The 20,536-nt window shown below is 32.7% G+C and overlaps 2 protein-coding genes across 2 annotated transcripts in view; both read right to left on the reverse strand.

Annotated features, from left to right (window-relative positions):
• Positions 1-20,536, reverse strand: part of LOC114332464 (zinc finger protein 845-like) — a 191,744-nt gene that overhangs the window by 81,617 nt on the left and 89,591 nt on the right. The gene's annotated exons all lie outside the window — the stretch shown is intronic.
• The window catches only part of LOC114332462 (zinc finger protein OZF-like), a 29,323-nt gene continuing 18,784 nt past the window's right edge, over positions 9,998-20,536 (reverse strand). The window contains exon 2 of the mRNA XM_050662155.1: positions 9,998-11,718. Coding sequence (XP_050518112.1) covers positions 10,337-11,718 — 1,382 coding nt within the window. The 3' untranslated portion in view covers positions 9,998-10,336. The remainder of the gene's footprint in view (positions 11,719-20,536) is intronic.

The raw sequence follows: 20,536 nt of genomic DNA on the forward strand, positions 1-20,536 counted from the left end.
TGGCTCAAGCGCTTCAAAAAAATAAAGAAAGGAAAAAGCGGTAGGACCAGATGATATTCCTGGGGAAGTATGGAGAGCATTGGGAGAGACATAAACAAGGTGGCTAGCAGGTCTATTTAATAGAATTATGGAAGTTGGACAAATGCCAGACGAATGGAAAAGCAGTATACTGGTACCTGTTTACAAAAACAAGGGACATATACAACAATGTACAAACTACAGTGCTATAAAACTGCTTAGCCACACCATGAAAATATGGGAAAGAGTAATTGATAGACGGATACGTGAAGAGACCGAAATATCCGAGAATGAATTTGGCTTTATGCAGGGCAGATCAACAACAGATGCAATTTTCATTATAAGGCAGTTGATGGAAAAATACAGGAGTAAAGAAACAAACGCTCATATGGTATTCATTGATCTTGAGAAAGCATATGATAGAGTTCCTCGAGAGATTCTGTGGTGGGCACTCAATAAGAAAGCAGTCCCTGGTGAATATGTAAAGATTGTGAGGGATATGTATGACGGAGTAACGACTAGTGTTAGGACAGGTGTGGGTGAGACTGATAAATTTCATGTGAAAGTAGGATTGCAGTAGTAGGATTGTTTTGGAGTGTAATTTTCAGGGGCAACTCCGAATGTTATGAAAATTTGGATTTAGGTTCTGCTTACCCTCCAGTTCAAAGTTGAATTTGTGTCGTTGGTTGCTCTTACTTGGGAGGTGACAGTCACCCCTTCTCGTGGGGCGAAAAACGCGTGTTTAAAATAAGCCCGGAAATGGATAAATTGACAGATTATAAGCAACTTTCGATCTATAAAGTTTTTTACGTAAGTCAATACTTTTGAAGTTATTCGCGATTGAAAATGTTGATTTTTCGAGAAAAAAACTATGTTTTCAGACCGTTTTTCGCAAATAACTCAAAGAGTAAATATTTTATATAAAAAAAATATTCTTAGCAAAAGTGTGGATTATAAAAAAAACGAAAAAAATGGTGTGTACCAGTAAAGTATATAAATTGAGAAAAAGCAAAATTGTAGCTCATTAAAAATACGTTCTTATTCGTCTAATTCCAAGTCGAATAATTCAACGCGAAATCACCGAAAAATTAAGCACTTTTCGGGAAAAGCTTATTAACATTTTTAAAGTATCTAAAAAAACCTTTATACTTGTTTTTTACAAAAGTTTCTAGCAACAAGAATAAACAAGTTACACTGAAAAAAAAAGTTGACCCTTTTTTTGGTAAAAAAATCGTGAAAACCTCCCTCTATTTAGCACCCTAAATAAAATTAAACGTTACCGCTTTACCATTTATTTTAACTGTATGTGTATTGTTTAAACGATCTGTAAGTTTGATTGGTTTGAAGACATATTCACCTATGTCCCATTAGGCAAAAGGTAATAATTAAACCCTGTTTGCCACGGTGGGGTGAGATTCAATAAAAACTCACACCATTTGTTGGTCTAAATCGACCCGGATTTTTGGTTTGGATTTCGCGTTTGTGCCGCTTATTCGGACATTTTTTGTGTGTAATACCATACCTTTACAAGACTTGTTAGTCCGCGACGCGATAAACTCTAAGTAAAAGGAAGTGAAGTTATTGTGTGTGGTACTTCGGACTTCGGATACTTTCACAATTATCATAGCCTAATAAAATAAAAAAAGTCAAAATGTAAATTCGTACAGGTTAAAACAAATTTTATATCAAAGTTTAGGTGGGTACAAACGATATTTTCAAGAAAGTATCCAAATCATACAAGGGGATCATTGTTTAAATAATTAAAAAGGGGTTATTTTTGCAAAAAAAAATACTTTTTTAACTGCTGAGGAAATTCACTTATTAATAAAGGGCTACGGGATTTTTTTCTACAAAGTTGAAGGATAAATATTTCACATAGGACTTACTATATTAAATTTGACCACCTATTTATTTAAATAATTGTATATAAATCTTTAAAAACAAATTTGCAAAGAATTATTTTTAGCGTTTTAAATAAGCACTAAAAAATATCGTGTTTTACAGATTAAGTTGCGATATGTTACCAGTATTAAGTAAAAAAAATTGGTCGGAAAATATTTAATATTTTTTGAGATATTGAATTTGTTTATTAAATGTTACTATATTTTCAGTTGCAAAAACGCGGTTGTTGCCAAAGAAATATTCACCTGCTTAAGATCTCATTATTTTTATTTTTATGTATATTTTCGATAAATGTATTGATAAATTTAAATTTCAATTAAACTCCCCCCTAAAATGGCTTTTGAAAATTATTCAAATTTGTTTATAATTTATTTTTTTAAAAACGTCGCGGGGATTAAGTATTTTGAAATTCCGTTTCGATAATTGGGTTCTTGGGAATTTTTTACTAATTAACAAATTTTTTTTCGTTTTTTCTTCTTCTTTTTTTTTCTTGTAGTTATATTACTACGGGCCCTTTTAGGGCTAAATTTTATTAAGAATATCGAATCTCTAAGTTGTAGATTCTAGACCTAAAAATATTATGATTTAACTAAAATCTCTTAAATAAAATGTGGCTACTTACTGAGTTACAGGGTGTTTTATTTAAAAATTTAAAAATTATTGTTACCAAGTACTTTAAAACTATTTGACGTATCCTTATTTATCATACTTGGCAGAAAGTGTAGCTATTATACACCCTACTAAATTGTGGTTAATAAACGTTTCTAGCTAGTTCCAGAGCCGTACGACAGGGGATAGTGAATGGTTGACCCTTCCCAAATTCTACGCCAGTGAGTGAATTACTATTTTAGCGAAATTTTTCGATTCTCCAATACTTTGTGTATGTAAATAGCTTTATTGGTCTCGATAAAGTCATCAGTTTGAGAGATTTTGGAAGTTTAAAATGAATGAATGAATGAATCAAAATAACTATGCCGTTTCATTTTTAACGTCCAATATCTCGAAAACTAATGACTTAAGCGTTACCAGTAAAGAATATATTATTTACTTAGAAAGTATTGGAGAATCGGAAAATTTCGCTAAAATAGTAATTACCTCAGTGGCGTAGAATTTGGGAAGGGTCAACCATTAACTATCCCATGTCGTACCCTCTGGTAGTAGCTAGAAACTTTTATTTATCACAATTTAGTAGACTGTATATTACCAACACTTTCTGCCAAGTATGATAAGGATACGTCAAATAGTTTGAAAGTACTTGGTAAAAATAATTTTTAAATTTTTAAATAAAACACCCTGTAACTCAGTAAGTAGTCACATTTTATTTAAGTGATTTTAGACCAATCTTAATATTTTTAGGTCTAGAATCTACAACTTAGAGATTCGACATTTTTAATGAAACTTAACCCTAAAAGGGCCCATAGTTATATAACTCCAAGAAAAAAAAAAGAAGAGGAAAAAAAGACAAAAAAAATTGTTAATTAATGAAAAATTCCCAGGAATCCAATTATCGAAACGGCATTTCAAAATATTTAATACCTGTGAGGTTATTATAAAAACAAATTATAATCAAATTTGAATAATTTTCAAATGCCATTTTAGGGGGAAGTTTATTCGAAATTTGAATTTATCAATACATTTATCGAAAACATACATAAGAATAAAAATAATAAGATTTAATACAGGTGAATATTTCTTTGGCAACAACCGCGTTTTTGTGATTGAAAATAGAGTAACATTTGAAAAACAAATTCCATATCTTAAAAAATATCAAATATTTTTGGACCAATTTTTTTTAGATTAATACTGATAACATAGCGCAGCTTCTCCTGTAAAACAAGATATTTTATAGTGCTTATTTAAAACGCTAAAAATATTTTTTTGGAAATTTGTTTTTAAAGTTTTATGTATAATTATTTAAATAAATAGGGGGTCAAATTTAATTTAGTAAGTCTTGTGTGACAGATTTACCCTTCAGCTTTGCAGAAAATATTACTATAGACATCCATTAGTAATTGAATGACCTCAGCAGTTAAAAAAGTAATTTTTTTGCAAAAATGACCCCTTTTTAATTATTTAAACAATGATCCCCTTGTATGATTTGGATACTTTTTTGAAAATATCTTTTGTACTCACCTAAACTTTGATATAAAATTTGTTTCAACCTGTACGAATTTACATTTTGATTTACATGTAGTGTAATTTTATTTTACTAGACTATCATTACACCAGGGAAATAAGGCAAAAATATACCATGTTCGGGACACTTGAGCAGCCAGGTTGCAAATGGGTTTTTTGAGTACTATATACCTAATGCATTATAAATACAAAAATGCCCGTCACAGTTTGGACGAGAAATTTAGTTATTAACAAATGAAGGTCAAAAATGGGAGTTTTTTCATTTAAATCGCTACAGGTAAAAATAGGGTAATTAAATACCTATCTTATTTATAATATTTTTCTTTTAGTAGATGAGCCAAGGTTTAAAATAGCGCTTTTTGAATTTTGGTCCGATCATTTGTTGCTTCGGATATTTCAAAATAAAACTAAAATTTCGAAAATAAAAAAATTGCTATAACTTTTGCGAAAATGAATTTAAGACTTTCATATTGCACGAAAAGTTGAGTCAAACATTCCATATAATGCACAAAAAATTTTAAGACGATTCGTCAATTAGTTTAAATTTTATTTAATTTGTTTATCGCAAAGAGCTTTTTTCGCAATGTTATTGTTCAGAAAATAATAATGATATAGCAATTATGTGAAAACAATATGAAAGAACAATAGTCATGTTTTCAACGCATTTAAAAAAATCATTAAAAAGTCATTTTTATCACTCAGAAAACATTTTACTAAAATAGAGTCATTTTTGGCTTATAAACAATTTGAATAACTTTGTTAATATTGACTGCAGGCTAAAACTACAATGGGATTTGAAAAACTGATATTTTTATACGAATTTTCAAAGAAAAACTTTTCGCCTAGGTTAATTACGGTCAAAGTTAGCCACTTTTTTATTTAATTGACGGCTGCTTTGTTTATAACAATTAAGCAACCTAACTTGGGCTATTTTGAAGTTGAAGATATATAGTTTATGTGTAAAAGTTTGAGTAAACTTTGAACCTCAACATAGTGGTTAATAACGTTTTAAAAATGGCGTCCGAACGAAATTAATTCGTGGTCGGTTGAGGGGAATCAATAAAATCCGTGCACTCAAAAAATGAAACTGATTCTGCAAACATATGCTGCGATTAATATTTCCGGAGCTTGTTGATGGATTTTGATCATAATTTTTTTAATTTGTATGTACTCGTAGTCTTATAGAGTACGTTATGTACACATATCCCCCCCCCCATTACAAAATGTTAGGGGGACCTCCCCTTATCACTCAGGGATATGAAAAATAGATTACGACCGATTCTAAGACCTATTGAATATACATATATATTTCATAAAAATCGGTCAAGCGGTCTCGGAGGAGTATGGAAAGTAACACTATGACAGGAGAATTTTAAAGATATAATAGGGGTTGGTGATAAAAGAGTGAAAATTAAGGGTTGTATGTATTTTTTAATTCTACATCATATAATATTAAGTAGATAATTTTGTCCAAAAAATTAAAAAAAAAATGTCAGCGGGGCAACCCCCCTTATAACTTATGGGTATAAAAAATAGATTAAAACCTCTTCTCCGTCTTATAGGATATACGTGTAAAATTTCGTAAAAATCGGCCAAGCCGTTTCGGAGTAGTATGGTAACTAAGGCTGTTATAGGAGAATTTGATGTATATAGAAGTAACTGCGAATTAAATAATAAAAGTGGCTAACTTTGATTTTTCAATACATTCAGAATGTATTGAATTTATTATATAGCTTTCAAATACGAAATAAAATATGGCGGATTTTTGAAAAAAACGTTGTTGACTTTTTTTTAATGGAACACCCAGTATATTCTCTTGTAAATTGAAAGAAAGGTCATTCACCTATCTAGCGATATAAAGTTTTTCAAAATCGGTTGTCAAATCACTGAGTAATTAATTTTTAAAATGAGAGGTGCAACGTGGATATCACATACCTAAATAACATAACTAACCAAGTTATGTGATTTCCACATTGCATCTCTCATTTTAAAAATTAATTGCTCAGTCATTTGACAAACGATTTTAAAATTTTTTTTATATCGCTGGATACATAAATGACCGTTTTTTCAAGTTTTTAGGTAAGTGACCATTTTTTATATCGCTTTTAAATAAAAATGACGGATTTTTGAAAAAAAACGTTGACTTTTTTTATTAAAACACCCAGTATATTTTTTTGTATCTTGAAAAAACGGTCATTTACCTATCCAACGATATAAAATTTTTTAAAATCGGTTGCAAATGACAGCAATTAGTTTTTTAAATGAGAGATGCAATGTGGAAATCACATAACATAATATCATTTTGCTCAGTTATGTTATTTAGGTATGTGATATCCACGTTGCACCCCTCATTTTAAAAATTAATTACTCAGTGATTTGACAACCGATTTTGAAAACTTCATATCGCTGGATAGGTGAATGACCTTTCTTTTAATTTACAAAAAAATATACTGGGTGTTCCATTAAAAAAAAGTTAACGTTTTTTCAAAAATCCGCCATTTTTTTCGTATTAGAAAGCGATATAAAAAATTCAATCCATTCAGACAAAACTTTTACTAAATTAAAACATGCGCAGCGAAAACCGCATATTTCTATCTTGAGCCGTTTAGAAGTTATAGGCAGTTAAAATGGGGGAAAATATAAGTGGACACCCGGTATTTAAGGTAAAAATATACACCACAGCTTTGACCAACTAATATTATTTCCTATTAATGTTTTTAATTTCAATGCTTTAAATTAATCACTTTGACATTTATGTAAAATTTCCAGTAAAAGCTTACAGACTTGTCACTACAGGCGCTCGCGAAATTTTAATTACCCCCTCTACCTACGAGCTCATAGCGTATAGTATCATGCATAATACTATTCCGATGTCCTATTCGTAATGTCCGATTAGTTTGAATTGTTCGTGGTTGTAAGCTAAGTGTATTTTATATTTTATTTTTGACGAAATTTTGACAGGAGTCTCGACACTAATTTTTTTTTCGAATACATTTAAGTTTAATGTTATGTTGCGAATTGAATAATTTCATCACAGAATTCATACAAATCCTATTTAACTTTATCAAGAAATCAAATGCAACTTCCGGTCTCCAGTTACGTCATCATGCGCCAACTCGAACGTATTTGAGCTACGGGAAGATACTATCTCGATATTTATAGTATCATGGTATCATGAATACACTGACTGAGCTGGCGGGATTTTGCCGATAAATGCGCGCTTAGGGTAAGGCTCCACGGGCGACAAATTTACGCTAGCAGTAGACGTAAAACGAAGTTAAGGTTCCGCGGAACGGAATAGGAATACCCGAATTGAACCGACTACGCACAAGTCCTGTAGTCGGTTCAGTTCGGCTATTCCTATTCCGTTCCGCGGAACCTTAAGTTCGTTTTACGGCTGGCTACTGCTAGCGTAAATTTGTCGCCCGTGGAGCCTTAGTCTTAGTAATTTAATTTCGGACTGTAGCGGTTGGTTGGAATAGGAGGTAGCTGGAATATACAGAAAAAAGAAGTTTTATAACTTAGAAAATGAACAAGGAAAATGGCACAAGATGATAGAGAGAGGAAACTCATATGGGAAAAATACATCAAAAATCTCTTTGCAGACGAGAGGCCTGAGACAGAAGTCGTTCAGGAACAAGTGATAGATATTAACAACCTATCTGGTCCCGAGATCACAACTAAAGAAATTACTAGAGCAATAAATACCTCGAAAGACGGGAAAGCAGTTGAACCTGATCAAATTCCTGTTGAGTTACTCAGATGGTTAGATGAAGAGGGAATTACGATACTCCAAAGATTTTTCAACCAAATCTATAAAAAAGGAAAATTCTCTGTCCAATGGCTTGTATCTACCTTTATCCCTTTGCCAAAAAAGAACAACGCAACAAAGTGTAAAGAGCACCGACTGATAAGTCTGATGAGCAATTCTTTAAAAATATTCCTCAAAGTTCTTCACTACAGAATCTCCACAAAATGCGATAAGGTTATTGGTTGCTCACAATTTGGATTTCGAAAAGGCCTGGGTACCAGGGAAGCACTAGTTGCAACCCAAGTGCTAGCTCAGAACTGCTACGATCAAAGGATAGATGTAATGATGTGTTTTATAGATTATGAAAAAGCCTTCGATCGAGTACAACATCATAAACTCGTACATATACTAAAACAACTCGACATAAATCAAAAAGACATTCGTTGCATAGAGGCTCTTTACTGGAAACAAACAGCTGTCGTCAAGGTGGATAATGAAACAACGCAAGCTCAAAAAATTCTCAGGGGTGTAAGACAGGGATGCATTATTTCCCCACTACTGTTCAATCTATATTCAGAAAGTATCTTCCAGGAAGCTCTTGAGGAATGCGAAAGCGGCATCAAAGTAAATGGTACCTGGGTCAATAATATACGATATGCAGATGACTTGGTCTTGATAGCAGACAATATAGAAGACCTCCAAAACCTTAATAAAATTGGAGAGCATAGCGAGAACATGGGACTTAGCATCAACATAAAAAAGACGAAGTTCCTTATAATCAGCCGTCAATTATGTCAACATCAAAATTCAAGACTAGCATATAACAACCAAGATGTAGAGCGCGTAAGAATGTTTAAGTACCTGGGAACCTGGCTATGTGAAGACTGGATGTCGGATATGGAAATTAAATGTCGGATAGAAAGAGCCAGAAGTGCATTCATGAAATTCAAAAACGTCTTTACGAACTCTGACCTTGACCTAAACCTAAGATTCACAAAATGCTATATATGGTCGGTGCTCCTATATGGCATGGAAGGAGGGACTTTAAAAATAAACACAATGAATAAGCTAGAGGCATTTGAGATGTGGATCTATCGACGAATCCTTAAAGTTCCCTGGGCCGCAAGAATAACAAATGAAGAAATCCTGAGAAGAATTGGTACAGAACGACAACTGCTGTGCACAATTAAACAGAGAAAAACGGCATACCTGGGGCACCTAATTAGAAATGAAAGATACCAGTTTCTGCAAACCTTAATTGAAGAAAAGATCGAAGGAAGAAGAGGAGTGGGCAGGAAGAAAATGTCATGGCTCCGTAATGTCAAACAATGGACAGGACTAAAAAAACATAGGAGACCTAATACATACTGCAAGGGATAGAGAAAAATGGTCAAAGGTGATCGCGAACATCCATTAGTGGATTGCATAAGAAGAAGAAGAAGCGGTTGGTTCCGTTGCCTACCGATTCGATCTAATGAGCGCAGACCTGAATTGGCGCTTTGCGGTGTGAATCGTTGTGGTGCGTTTCCGTAAAGTAGGAGCTGAGTCATTTGAAAACACGAAGATATTAAGATGCCGATCGTCGAGGTCCGTTCCGTTGCGTTCTGTTCCGTACAAGTGGGCGCGGACCTTAACTGGGCTAAAACATATAGATAGAGAAATTCTCTTAAACAGTGGTAGCACTCTAAAACTTTTTTAATGGGGTGCCACAAAGTTCAAGTGTTAAAGTTATACAATGTTTACTACCATTGTGGATGCACTCTCGGCGGGCCGGATTAAATACTTCAGCGGGCCGTAGGGGAAGGTAGTACACAGTGAAACAAAAAAATTTCCTGGAAACTGGGTATCCACTCTCAGCAATTCCGTTGATCTAGTGACCTCTCGTCGGATCTGTCGTTCCAGCTGCCTTCTCCATTGTCTATACATTAACCATACGACGAATATGAATACTAGGGCAAACGCTATTATTCCCAATATTTCTGGAATAGATATATCGTATCCCTTTTCTTTGGTAGCTGTGGTCTGGTTTATAAATACTTGCTCCTCCTTGTTTTGTTATTTCCCACCACTATTTCTTCTCAGCGTCCTGTCGTCTCAGCTGTCCAGGTTTAAAGGGCTAGGGTCGCCATGTTATGTTGGTAGATTGCCATGATACGTTGCAGGGTTGGTATATGGAGTTGAAACACTGACTCTAACTTATAACTTTATTTATGATTTACAACATCCATCAACATAAGGTTACTAAGATGTTGTTTCGCGGGGTAGCCCTTCAGGACACCCTTCTCGCAGGACGGCTCACTGGCATAGTAACGATCTTAATCTTACTATCAATAATGACAATACTATAATGCTCAATTTAATCCCTCTGTCGGCTATTTATCTCTTCTTCTAACTCGGACTTTGGAAAATAAACTATACGTAGTCTCTGCGAGGTTACACAAACAATATCTTTTGTAACAACCTAAATTACTTAGAATTATATACATTTTTTTTGATACATATTATATTATACAGTAAGGGTTTTGTCCCTTACTGTACACTAGTATGGCCTTTTATATGTACCTTTAAATTACTCTTTGATTTAAATTGTTTGGCGCAAATTTCACATTCAAATGGTTTTTCACCAGTATGCACTCTTATATGCATTAATAAATGACTCTTTGTTGAAAACTGTTTTGCGCAAATTTCACATTCAAATGGGTTTTCACCAGTATGGACTGTTATATGTGTCTTTAAATAACTCTTTGATTTAAATTGTTTGGCGCAAATTTCACATTCATCTAGTTTTTCACCAGTATGCACTCTCATATGTGATTTTAAATAATATTGTGTTGGAAACGGTTTCTTGCAAATTTCACATTCAAATGATTTTTCGCCAGTATGAAGTCTCATATGTGATTGTAAAACTTGTTTCGTTGAAAAATTCTTAACGCAAATTTCACATTCAAATGGTTTTTCACCAGTATGCACTCTCATATGCATTAATAAATGACTCTTTATTGAAAACTGTTTTGCGCAAATTTCACATTCAAATGGTTTTTCACCAGTATGCACCCTCATATGATATTTTAAAAGTGATTTCTTTGAAAACTGTTTTGCGCAAATTTCACATTCAAATGGTTTTTCACCAGTATGCACTCTCATATGCATTAATAAATGGTTTTTTGTTGAAAACTGTTTTGCGCAAATTTCACATTCAAATGGTTTTTCACCAGTGTGCACCCTTATATGATATTTTAAAAGTGATTTCTTTGAAAACTGTTTTGAGCAAATTTCACATTCAAATGGTTTTTCACCAGTATGCACCCTTATATGATATTTTAAAAGTGATTTCTTTGAAAAATGTTTTGCGCAAATTTCACATTCAAATGGTTTTTCACCCGTATGAAGTGTCATATGTGATTGTAAAACTTGTTTCGTTGAAAATTTCTTAACGCAAATTTCACATTCAAATGGTTTTTCACCAGTGTGCACTCTCATATGCGCATTTAAAACTTGTTTCGTTGAAAAACGCTTAGCGCAAATTTCACATTCAACTAGTTTTTTACCAGTATGCACTATCATATGTGATTTTAAATATATGTTCAAAGAAAACTCTTTCTTGCAAATTTTACATTGAAATGGTTTTTCGCCACTATGCAATTTCATATGTATTGATAAATAACTCTTTGTTGAAAAGTGTTTGGTGCAAATTTCACATTCAAAAGGTTTATCCCCAGTGTGTCTTCTCATATGTACTTCTAAATAAGAATTACTTGACAGTGGTTTCTGGCAAATGGTGCATATAAAACGTTGTCCTTCAGTGTTCACGTTGGTAGTGGAAGTTGTACATTGGTTCAAATTACTGTCACTTCTATCGTCATTTGTGAAGAGGTTACTGCCATCAGTTTTCATATCTTTACAAGATAGACCTAAAATTATAATACTCCATTAAATAAATAAAATGCAACTAAATAAGAAATAATGTATAAAAAAAAGTTTTAAATTTTTAATCTTATGGCACATAAAATGATATTTAAAATACCATTTTATATCCTACCAGATTAAAAACCATGGAAAACCTTCTCTGGTTACACAAACCGAGTCTTCTAAAAATGCAAGCCTTGCGAAAGTGTTTAGAAAAAGCTTTATGTTTCTACGTTTCTAGCATCAAAAGTAAAAAAGTTGGTCGAAATAAAGTGGGTCCCTTTTTTTTGGTAAAAAATTTGTGAAAATCGCCCCCTAATTAGCATCTCAAATGAAATTAATTGTTACAGCTTCACAAGTTGCTTTACTTGTGTATTATGTATTTGTTTTACGATCTGTAAGTTTCATCTGTTCAAAGTACTTTAGTCCAAGTAATGAAGCTTAAAATAGGACAAAACCTCGCAATTTTAACAGAATGGATCGATTTGCTTGAAAATTTGAGAATAAGTAGTCGAGAGTCCAAGGATCAAAATCTATATGACGCCAAAAGGCGCTTTTACTGTGGGGGTTGTTGCCACCCATCTCAGGGGTTGAAATTTTTTATTATATTTTGAACGCAAAAGTTGGTAAAAACATTCATTCTAAGCAAAAATATTTCCATAAATTTTTTTGATAAAATTAATAGTTTTCCATTTATTCGCTATCGAAAGTGTTAGTTTTATATTTAAACAATCAATGTTTTTAATCAGTTTTCTGCTAATAACTCAAAAAGTTTTTATTTTATCAAAACAACTTTGCTTAACAGAAATGTACCTTTTGAAAAAATAAACAAAACCGTTGTTTTAAATTTTCTTTAAGACCAACGGTAATCGAGCTATACTTTATTATGTTAGCTCTTCTTCGACAAATGCTAAATATTGTACTTTCAAAGTCAAAAGACGGGAAAACTATGCATTTTTCGAGGATAACGTGTTTAAACTAAATTAAAGTATTTAAAAATGTCTACCTCCAGAAATAAAAAAGTCTCTATGTCAAAAATTAGGTGACTTATAATGAAAAGAATGTCAGTCCCTATTTTTTTCAGCGAAAAAGTGATTGGAAACAATCCCCTAATCACCACCCTAATTGAAATTAGTCATTGACCTTATTTGGTCTTCTTTATATACCCTATTCCACGAACATACGCCTGTTTTGGATTACTTCAACAACGAATATTTTACTGTGCAAAATAAGAAGAATGAAAGTAAATTGCAAATTACATTGTTGTTTATTGGAATAATTATTAGCGCCATTTACTTTCGTACTTCTTATGTTGCACAGTAAAATATTCGTTGTCGAAGTAATCCAAAACAGGCATATGTTCGTGGAATGGCCCATATATATATTATTAATAAGTTCTAGAAGTTTGACCGGCTTAGAATGATTAGTTTTTAAATTAATTAGCCCGATCAAAGAACAATCTTACCCCAAAAAAAAATAAAGGAAGGATGAAAATTTAGGAATAGGTAGTTAAAAGTGTCTATTATTATAAAAGAAAAAGTTAACAATTCTACATCCCCTCCATTTTACAAAAATGGAGGGGAAACCTCCCTCTCTAAGATGAAAAAATACATTCAAAATAAGACCGGAATTTGATAAAATGATTAATTCTAAACAACTTTTCTTCTATAGAGTTTTTTCACTAAGTCAATACTTTTCGAGTTATTTGCAGTGAATATGTTCATGTTTCACAAAATAAAACATGTTTTTGGACGGTTTTTCGGAGATGTCAAATTCCAAATCGAATATTTCAATGTGAAATAACCCAAAAACGGAGTACTTATAGGGGAAAATTCATTTTAACTTTTTTAAAGTGTTTAAAAAAAGGTTTATTTTTGTTTTAAAAAAACTTGTAATATTAAAAGTAAGTGAAAATTACGCTCAAAATATTGTTGGTCCCTTTTATTTTTTGCTAAAAAAATCGCGATAATCACCCCCTAATTAGCATCACATATAAATTTTAACATTACCACTTCACAAGTTACTTTATCTATGTATTATTTATATGATCTGTAAGTTTCATCGGTTCAAAGTGCTTCGTTTTGAAAAAGCTGTAGTTAAAATGGCTTGAACGAGTAACTAATCACGAGTTTAGGCAAATTTTGAACAGCCATAGCATAACCAATTTTTGTCTAACAAGAAACCAAAAACTCAAAAATATTCAGAAAAGCAAAACGTACATTTTATTACTCTTTGAGATTTTTGGTATTCCTAATTGTTTTTATGTTAATTCAATAAACAATTACGATTTTTTTTTTCAAAATTAAAAAAATATTTTATTTTAAACCCAATTTTTTTCAAAACTGAGCACTTTGAACCAATAAAACTTATAGATAGAGAAGGTGGGAATATGGCCCCTGCTGGTAAGTCGGCCCCCGAGTGAATTTGTCACTTCCGTCAATGCCATTGTTGATTTACGCTTGATACTACATCTATCTTTATCTATCGAAACTTGTCAGGACCCGAGAACTACCGAGCTTAGCCTTTAGTCGACTTACAAAACTCGCTTCATTCACGTGCTTAACAAAACTTTTTGTTGTTCTTGTGTTTATGTTGTTTTTTCTAAGAAACCAGTTATAAACATTATCTTTCTCTGATTAGTGTGTAGAAAAACCATTGCATATCGACTTCTAAAGGTAACTATGAACATTTTGTAATAGATATAAATTGTTTTTGATATTTTGTTTATAATATAACTATTTATTTAATATGGCCCCCTGAATGTGTATGCATTATGGACCCGGGTCCATATTACACACACATTGAGGGGGCCATATTACATATTTGCACTTTATTATTTACAGATGCCTCGTGCTAATATTTCTCCTAAATCTGAGAAAAAGAGAGAAAATTGTGGAGTGCTAACGACATGAAAAAGGCAGTAGAGGCTGTTCGTAATAAGCATATGGGTTTTAAGAAAGTAGTCAAAACATTTTCTGTACCAAGAACTACGTTAAGAAGGCTAGTTCATGATCCTGAGTTATGATTAGATCTGTTAGTACGAAAACCGTTAGGTAGAAAAACTATTTTACCTTTAACTCTGGAGAAACAATTAGTTGATTATCTTTTGCAAATGAAGCGCACCTTTTATGGACTTACACGCTTGGGTGTTAGGCGAATGACTTATCAATTAGCAGTCAGAACATCCAGAATGCGTTTCAAAATGAAAGAGCAGGTAGATCATGGCTCGACCATTTCTTTAATAGACATAAAAAGCAATTATCTCTCATAAAACCAATGGCAACATCTTACGCTCGAGTGCAAGGATTCAATCGCCCAGCAGTTAAGGAGTTTTTTGATCTGATAGAGGTTGAATATGCAAGAAAAAATTATTCTCCCGACCGTGTCTATAACGTAGATGAAACTGGACTCAAATCGTGCAATCAAAAGTGCCGCAAGTAATAGGACGAAAAGGTAAAAGGTAAAAGGCAAATAGGGGCGTTAACTGCAGCAGAACGCGGGTCTTTAGTGACGTTGGTGTGCGCAATGAGCGCAGGAGGAACTTTCATCGCACCAGTGTTAATTTTTCCAAGAAACAATTTTACAAATGTATTAATGAAAGGGGCTCCGCCAGGAGCAATCGAAAAAGTACACCCTTCTGGTTGGATACTTCTTCTTCTTTCTCATAATCCTTAGTGCCCTTCAGGGCGTCGGATCTGGTTGGATACAAACCAATTTATTTTCTGAATGGTCCAATCATTTTGTAACAAAGACCAATACAACAGAGGATTCTCCTGTCCTTATACTTGATGGATATTACAGCCACACTCGTAATGTTGATATTCTAGAAGTTGCTCGTGAAAAGCATGTCACCGCTTGACAAAACATTTATGGGTGAACTTAAATCTCATTATAGTGAGGAAATAAGAAAATTTCTCTTACATTCTGACAGAATGCTTAAGCCTCATGATATTGCTGAGTTATTGGGTAAAGCTTACTTAAACTGTGCAACAGCTGAGATCGCAGTAAATGGTTTTATAGCGACTGGAATATATCCCTTCAATCCTCAAATTTTTAAGGATGCTGATTTTCTAACAGAGTCACAATCGCTTCAAGGAAGAGGAAAATATATCATCGAGTTCAACTTCTTCGATGATGAATCCAACTAAGTCGTCTGTCGAACCTGCTACATTAACTGTGGAATCGTCTCTCCAATCAACTTCATACACTGTTCCTGAATCCTCCATTCAACTGAAGTCATGTGCTCCAAGCACCTCAACATCAGATTCAGTATCTCTTCAACCCAAATCATCTAACGAGCATAGAAGACTGCTAACTATAAAGCCTTCCGTCTTCTGTTCAAAACCAGGAACATCATCAGCTGTAAACCCTTCGCTTATACTAACCCATCAAATTTCACCAATACCCAAGCCTAAAATAAAAACCTCAAATCGAGGATGAAAATCAACAAAAGCCACTGTAATTACATCATCGCCTTATAAATTTGAATTAGAACAATTTCTTAAGAAAACTGAAGACCGTAAACAAAGTTGTGGACACAGAAGGGGACGAGGACGAGGTCAAATTTGCAAAAGAGACCAAGAGAAAGTTCGGAAACGTATTACCGTCGAAGATTTTGACACCGAAGAAAATTATCTTTCCAATATTGAAGAGAATACAGATTCCGAACTAAGTTCACAGGGTTCAGTTCCTGATAACGACGACGCCGTGTGCATCTTTTGCTAGGAGTCTTATTCAAGTAATAGCAGAGAGGAGACTTGGATACAGTGTCAGAGCTGTCTTTTGTGGCCACACAATGAATGTGCCGGTGCAGAAACTGAACATTATATCTGCGATTTCTGCCGATAATTTTTGTATTCCTTTAATATGGCCCCCTGGGGGGCCATATTAAAGTGACGTTTTTGTTTTTCACAGTATCCTAGATACTGACAAGAATAATTTTTTTATATGTTAGATCTTGATTTTTTTAATTTTTTTTAATAATACTGTATTAGTATTAAACTAATAGTTATATGGACGAAAATTAAAATTTAAAAATGTAGATTGTTTATAATCTCTAATCGAAAAACAAATTAGGGGGCCGTATTCCCACCTTCTCCTCTAATATAAATAATGCATAACTAAAGTAACTTGTAAAGCGGTAACGATTAATTTTATTTGAGAAGTTAATTAAGCGGCGATTTTCGCCACTTCTTTACCAAAAAATAAAAGAGACCAACAATATTTTGAGCGTAACTCACTTACTTTTAATGGAAAAGTTTTTTTAAAAAACAAGAATAAAACTTTTTTAAAAACTTTAAAAAGTTGTTATGAATTTTCCCCGAAAAGTGCTCCGTTTTTTTTTGGTTATTTCACATTGAAATATTCGATTTGGAATTTGACGAAGAAAAACCTACGTTTCATTAGCTGCAACTCTGCTTCTGCTGGGTCTGCAGACCTCACGCATACACCATTTTTTTCAGTTTTTTATAAGCTATATTTTTACTAAGAATATTTTTTTCGCTAAAATACTTACTTTTTGAGTTATCTCCGAAAAATCGTCCCCAAACATGTTTTTTTTTTGTTAAAAATGATCACATTCACTCGCAAATAACTCGAAAAGTATGGACTTAGTAAAAAAAACTCTATAGAACAAAAGTTGCTTAGAATTAGTCATTTTATCCAATTCCGGACTTATTTTGAACGTATATTTTTTCACCCCCCAGAAAAAATTTGTCACCCCGTATTTTCCAATTTTTGTAAAATGGAGGGGATGTAGAATTGTAAACTTTTTTATATAATAATAGACAATTTCAACTACCTATTGCCAAATTTTCATCCTTCCTTTATTTTTTTGGAGGTTTCCGTAAAATTTTGCGTTCCCTGATCGAACTAAATGGAGTTCAAAGCAAATAACGAATTTTTGTAGTTTGGTAAAAAATTCCCTTTTCTTCAAAATAGAAAGATTAGCATAAGAGATACGAAAAAATGTTTAAATATAAAACTGTAACTTATTTAATTCCCAAGAACTTGGTCAACAAAAATTTTTTCTACGGCAAAAATTGAGTGAGCTATTGACGATTAAAACTAGTAATAACATGCAAAAACCACCTTTACCAACCCTGCCAAAGTCACCTCTTTTTGCAATTAAGCATTTTAAAACAATTTAATATGAATAGCCTTACAGATCTTGTAAAGACCTACAAAATTATTTTTACCAAAATTTCTAAGATAAAAAATAAAAAAGTTACGGTTAAAAAATCGATACATTTTTTTGAAAAAAAAAACGAGAAATCCAATTCTAACAATAATAATGTAAGTTAGCGGTGTTTTTAGTTATTGTCCTTATTTATTCTTCTTTATTTATGTATTACTAATAGATTCTAGAAGTTTGACTGACTTAGAATGATTAGTTTTAAAAAAAGTGGAGTTAAAAACGAATAACGATTTTTTGTAGTTTGGTAACATTTTCTTCAGAATAGAAAGATTAGCATCAGAGATACGAAAACATGTTTCAATATGAAATTGTAGGTTACCGTAAAATGGGTTTACTTTGACTGCTGGGGTGAATTTGACCGAAAACATAGAAAAATATCTATTGTGATATACTTCAGCCACCCTGTATAATTTTCAACGAAAACTTTTCAACGAAAACTTTTCGTTTATAAATTTGCAAAAGTCTGTGTGTTATTGCGTTGCCGCTCCTGCAATACTTAGAGCAGGTGTATCGATGGATTCTTATGTAGTTTTGCCTTCTGAATCCAAATCTGAAAACGGCATTTCGATATATCTAACCGTCTTCGGGATAATCGACCTCAAAGTCTACAATGTGACGTCACAATCCGGTTATCTCCTACAGACGCACTAAACGTCAGCTCAAATGGTTGATTAGGAAGTAGGCTACTTTTTTTAAATCTCGATTTGCCAAGCATAGGTTATTTACATTTGAGTTTGACACTTCGTGAATGTCAAACTAAATTTTAAATTAAGTATTAATAAACCATCAATGACATTTGATAGTGAATTTAATTATTATATAAAATAAATAAGATGTTCAAAACTACAATTTGAGTATAAATATTTTAAAAGCAATAATTTATTAACAGTTTTAAAACGGTTTATACCAGTATAAATACGGCCTCCCCTTTATGATAAATGGACTGTTCCATTTGCTATAAGTCGTTCCCTATACTCGACACAACTGGCTAGTGATTGTAGAAGGTAATTTTTTTGTTTTTTGAGAATTTTGCCGAAATTGGCAAAATTACTAATTATTTAGTAATAATTATTCACTATTTAGAAATTATTTTTTTGTCGAATTGGCAAAATTATTGACTAAAATCACTAGCCAGTATTGTGTCTGTGTACATCCTTCTAATGGAAAAAAATATTTGAAGATTTTTCTCAAATTATGGATACCAAGAACATTTTCATTTATAACTCTTTTATTTTTAATTTGACAAATAAAAGTTATTCTTTATAAAAAGCTCTTCATGTTCTAAGATTTATGATGCAACCATCATATAATATAGGGTGTCCCAAAAGTAGGGGAACGGTCGAATATTTCGTGAACTAAACATCGGATGGAAAAACTGAAAAATACGTGTTCAATCATTTTCAAAAATCTATCCAATGACACCAAACACCAACTCCCACTACACCCTCTGGAGGTGGGGTGGGGGGTAACTTTAAAATCTTAAATGGAAACCCCTAGTTTTTCTTGCAGATTTGCATTCGTTATGTAAAAGTAAGCAACTTTTATCCAAGACATTTTTTCGAACTGTGGATAGATGGCGCTATAATTGGGAAAAACGATTTATCCTGATACCATAGGTAAATTATAGAAACGGTCTAATATCTCGAGAAATACACTTCCAAATAAGAAACCAAAAAACAGGTTTTTAATATTTTCCGAAAACCTATCGATAAACACTAAACATGACCCTCCAACCCACCCCCTGGAGGTGGGGTGGGGGGTAACTTTAAAATCTTAAATAGCAACCCCCACTTTTTATTGCAGATTCGAATTCGTCATGAAAAATTAAGCAACATTTATTCGAAACATTTTTTAAAAATGCTGATAGATGGCGCTAATAAATCGTATTTTTCCAATTAAAGCGCCATCTATCAACAATTCTAAAAAATGTTTCGAATAAATGTTGCTTAGTTTTTCATGACAAATCCGAATCTGTAATAAAAAGTGGGGGTTGCTATTTAATATTTTAAAGTTACCCCCCACCCCACCTCCAGGGGGTGGGTTGGAGGGTTATGTTTAGTGTTATTCGATAGGTTTTCGAAAAGTATTAAAAAAATTTGTTTGGTTTCTCATTTGGAAGTGTATTTCTCGAGATATTAGACCGTTTCTATAATTTACCCATGTGATCAGGATAAATCGTTTTTCCCAATTATAGCGCCATCTATCCACAGTTCGAAAAAATGTCTTGAATAAAAGTTGCTTACTTTTACGTAACGAATCCAAATCTGCAAGAATATCTAGGGGTTTCCATTTGAGATTTTAAAGTTACCCCAGTTAAAGTTACCCCACCCCACCTCCAGGGGGTGTAGTGGAGGTTGGTGTTTGGTGTCATTGGATAGATTTTTGAAAATGATTGAACACGTTCAGTTTTTCGATCCGATGTTTAGTTCGCGAAATATTCGACCGTTCCACTACTTTTGGGACACCTTGTATAAAATTTTATTAATTTTATACGAGGTATATAAAAAATATGAATTTAATATTTGCACATTAAAACATAATTATTAATTCTAAACTACTTTTCATAATAGAAATTTTTCATATTATGAATTAAAATACGTAAATATACAAAGTTTTCGTTATGACAA

Source organism: Diabrotica virgifera, chromosome 9, assembly GCF_917563875.1.
Source record: "Diabrotica virgifera virgifera chromosome 9, PGI_DIABVI_V3a".
In the NCBI taxonomy this organism is placed as follows: Eukaryota; Metazoa; Arthropoda; class Insecta; order Coleoptera; family Chrysomelidae; genus Diabrotica; species Diabrotica virgifera.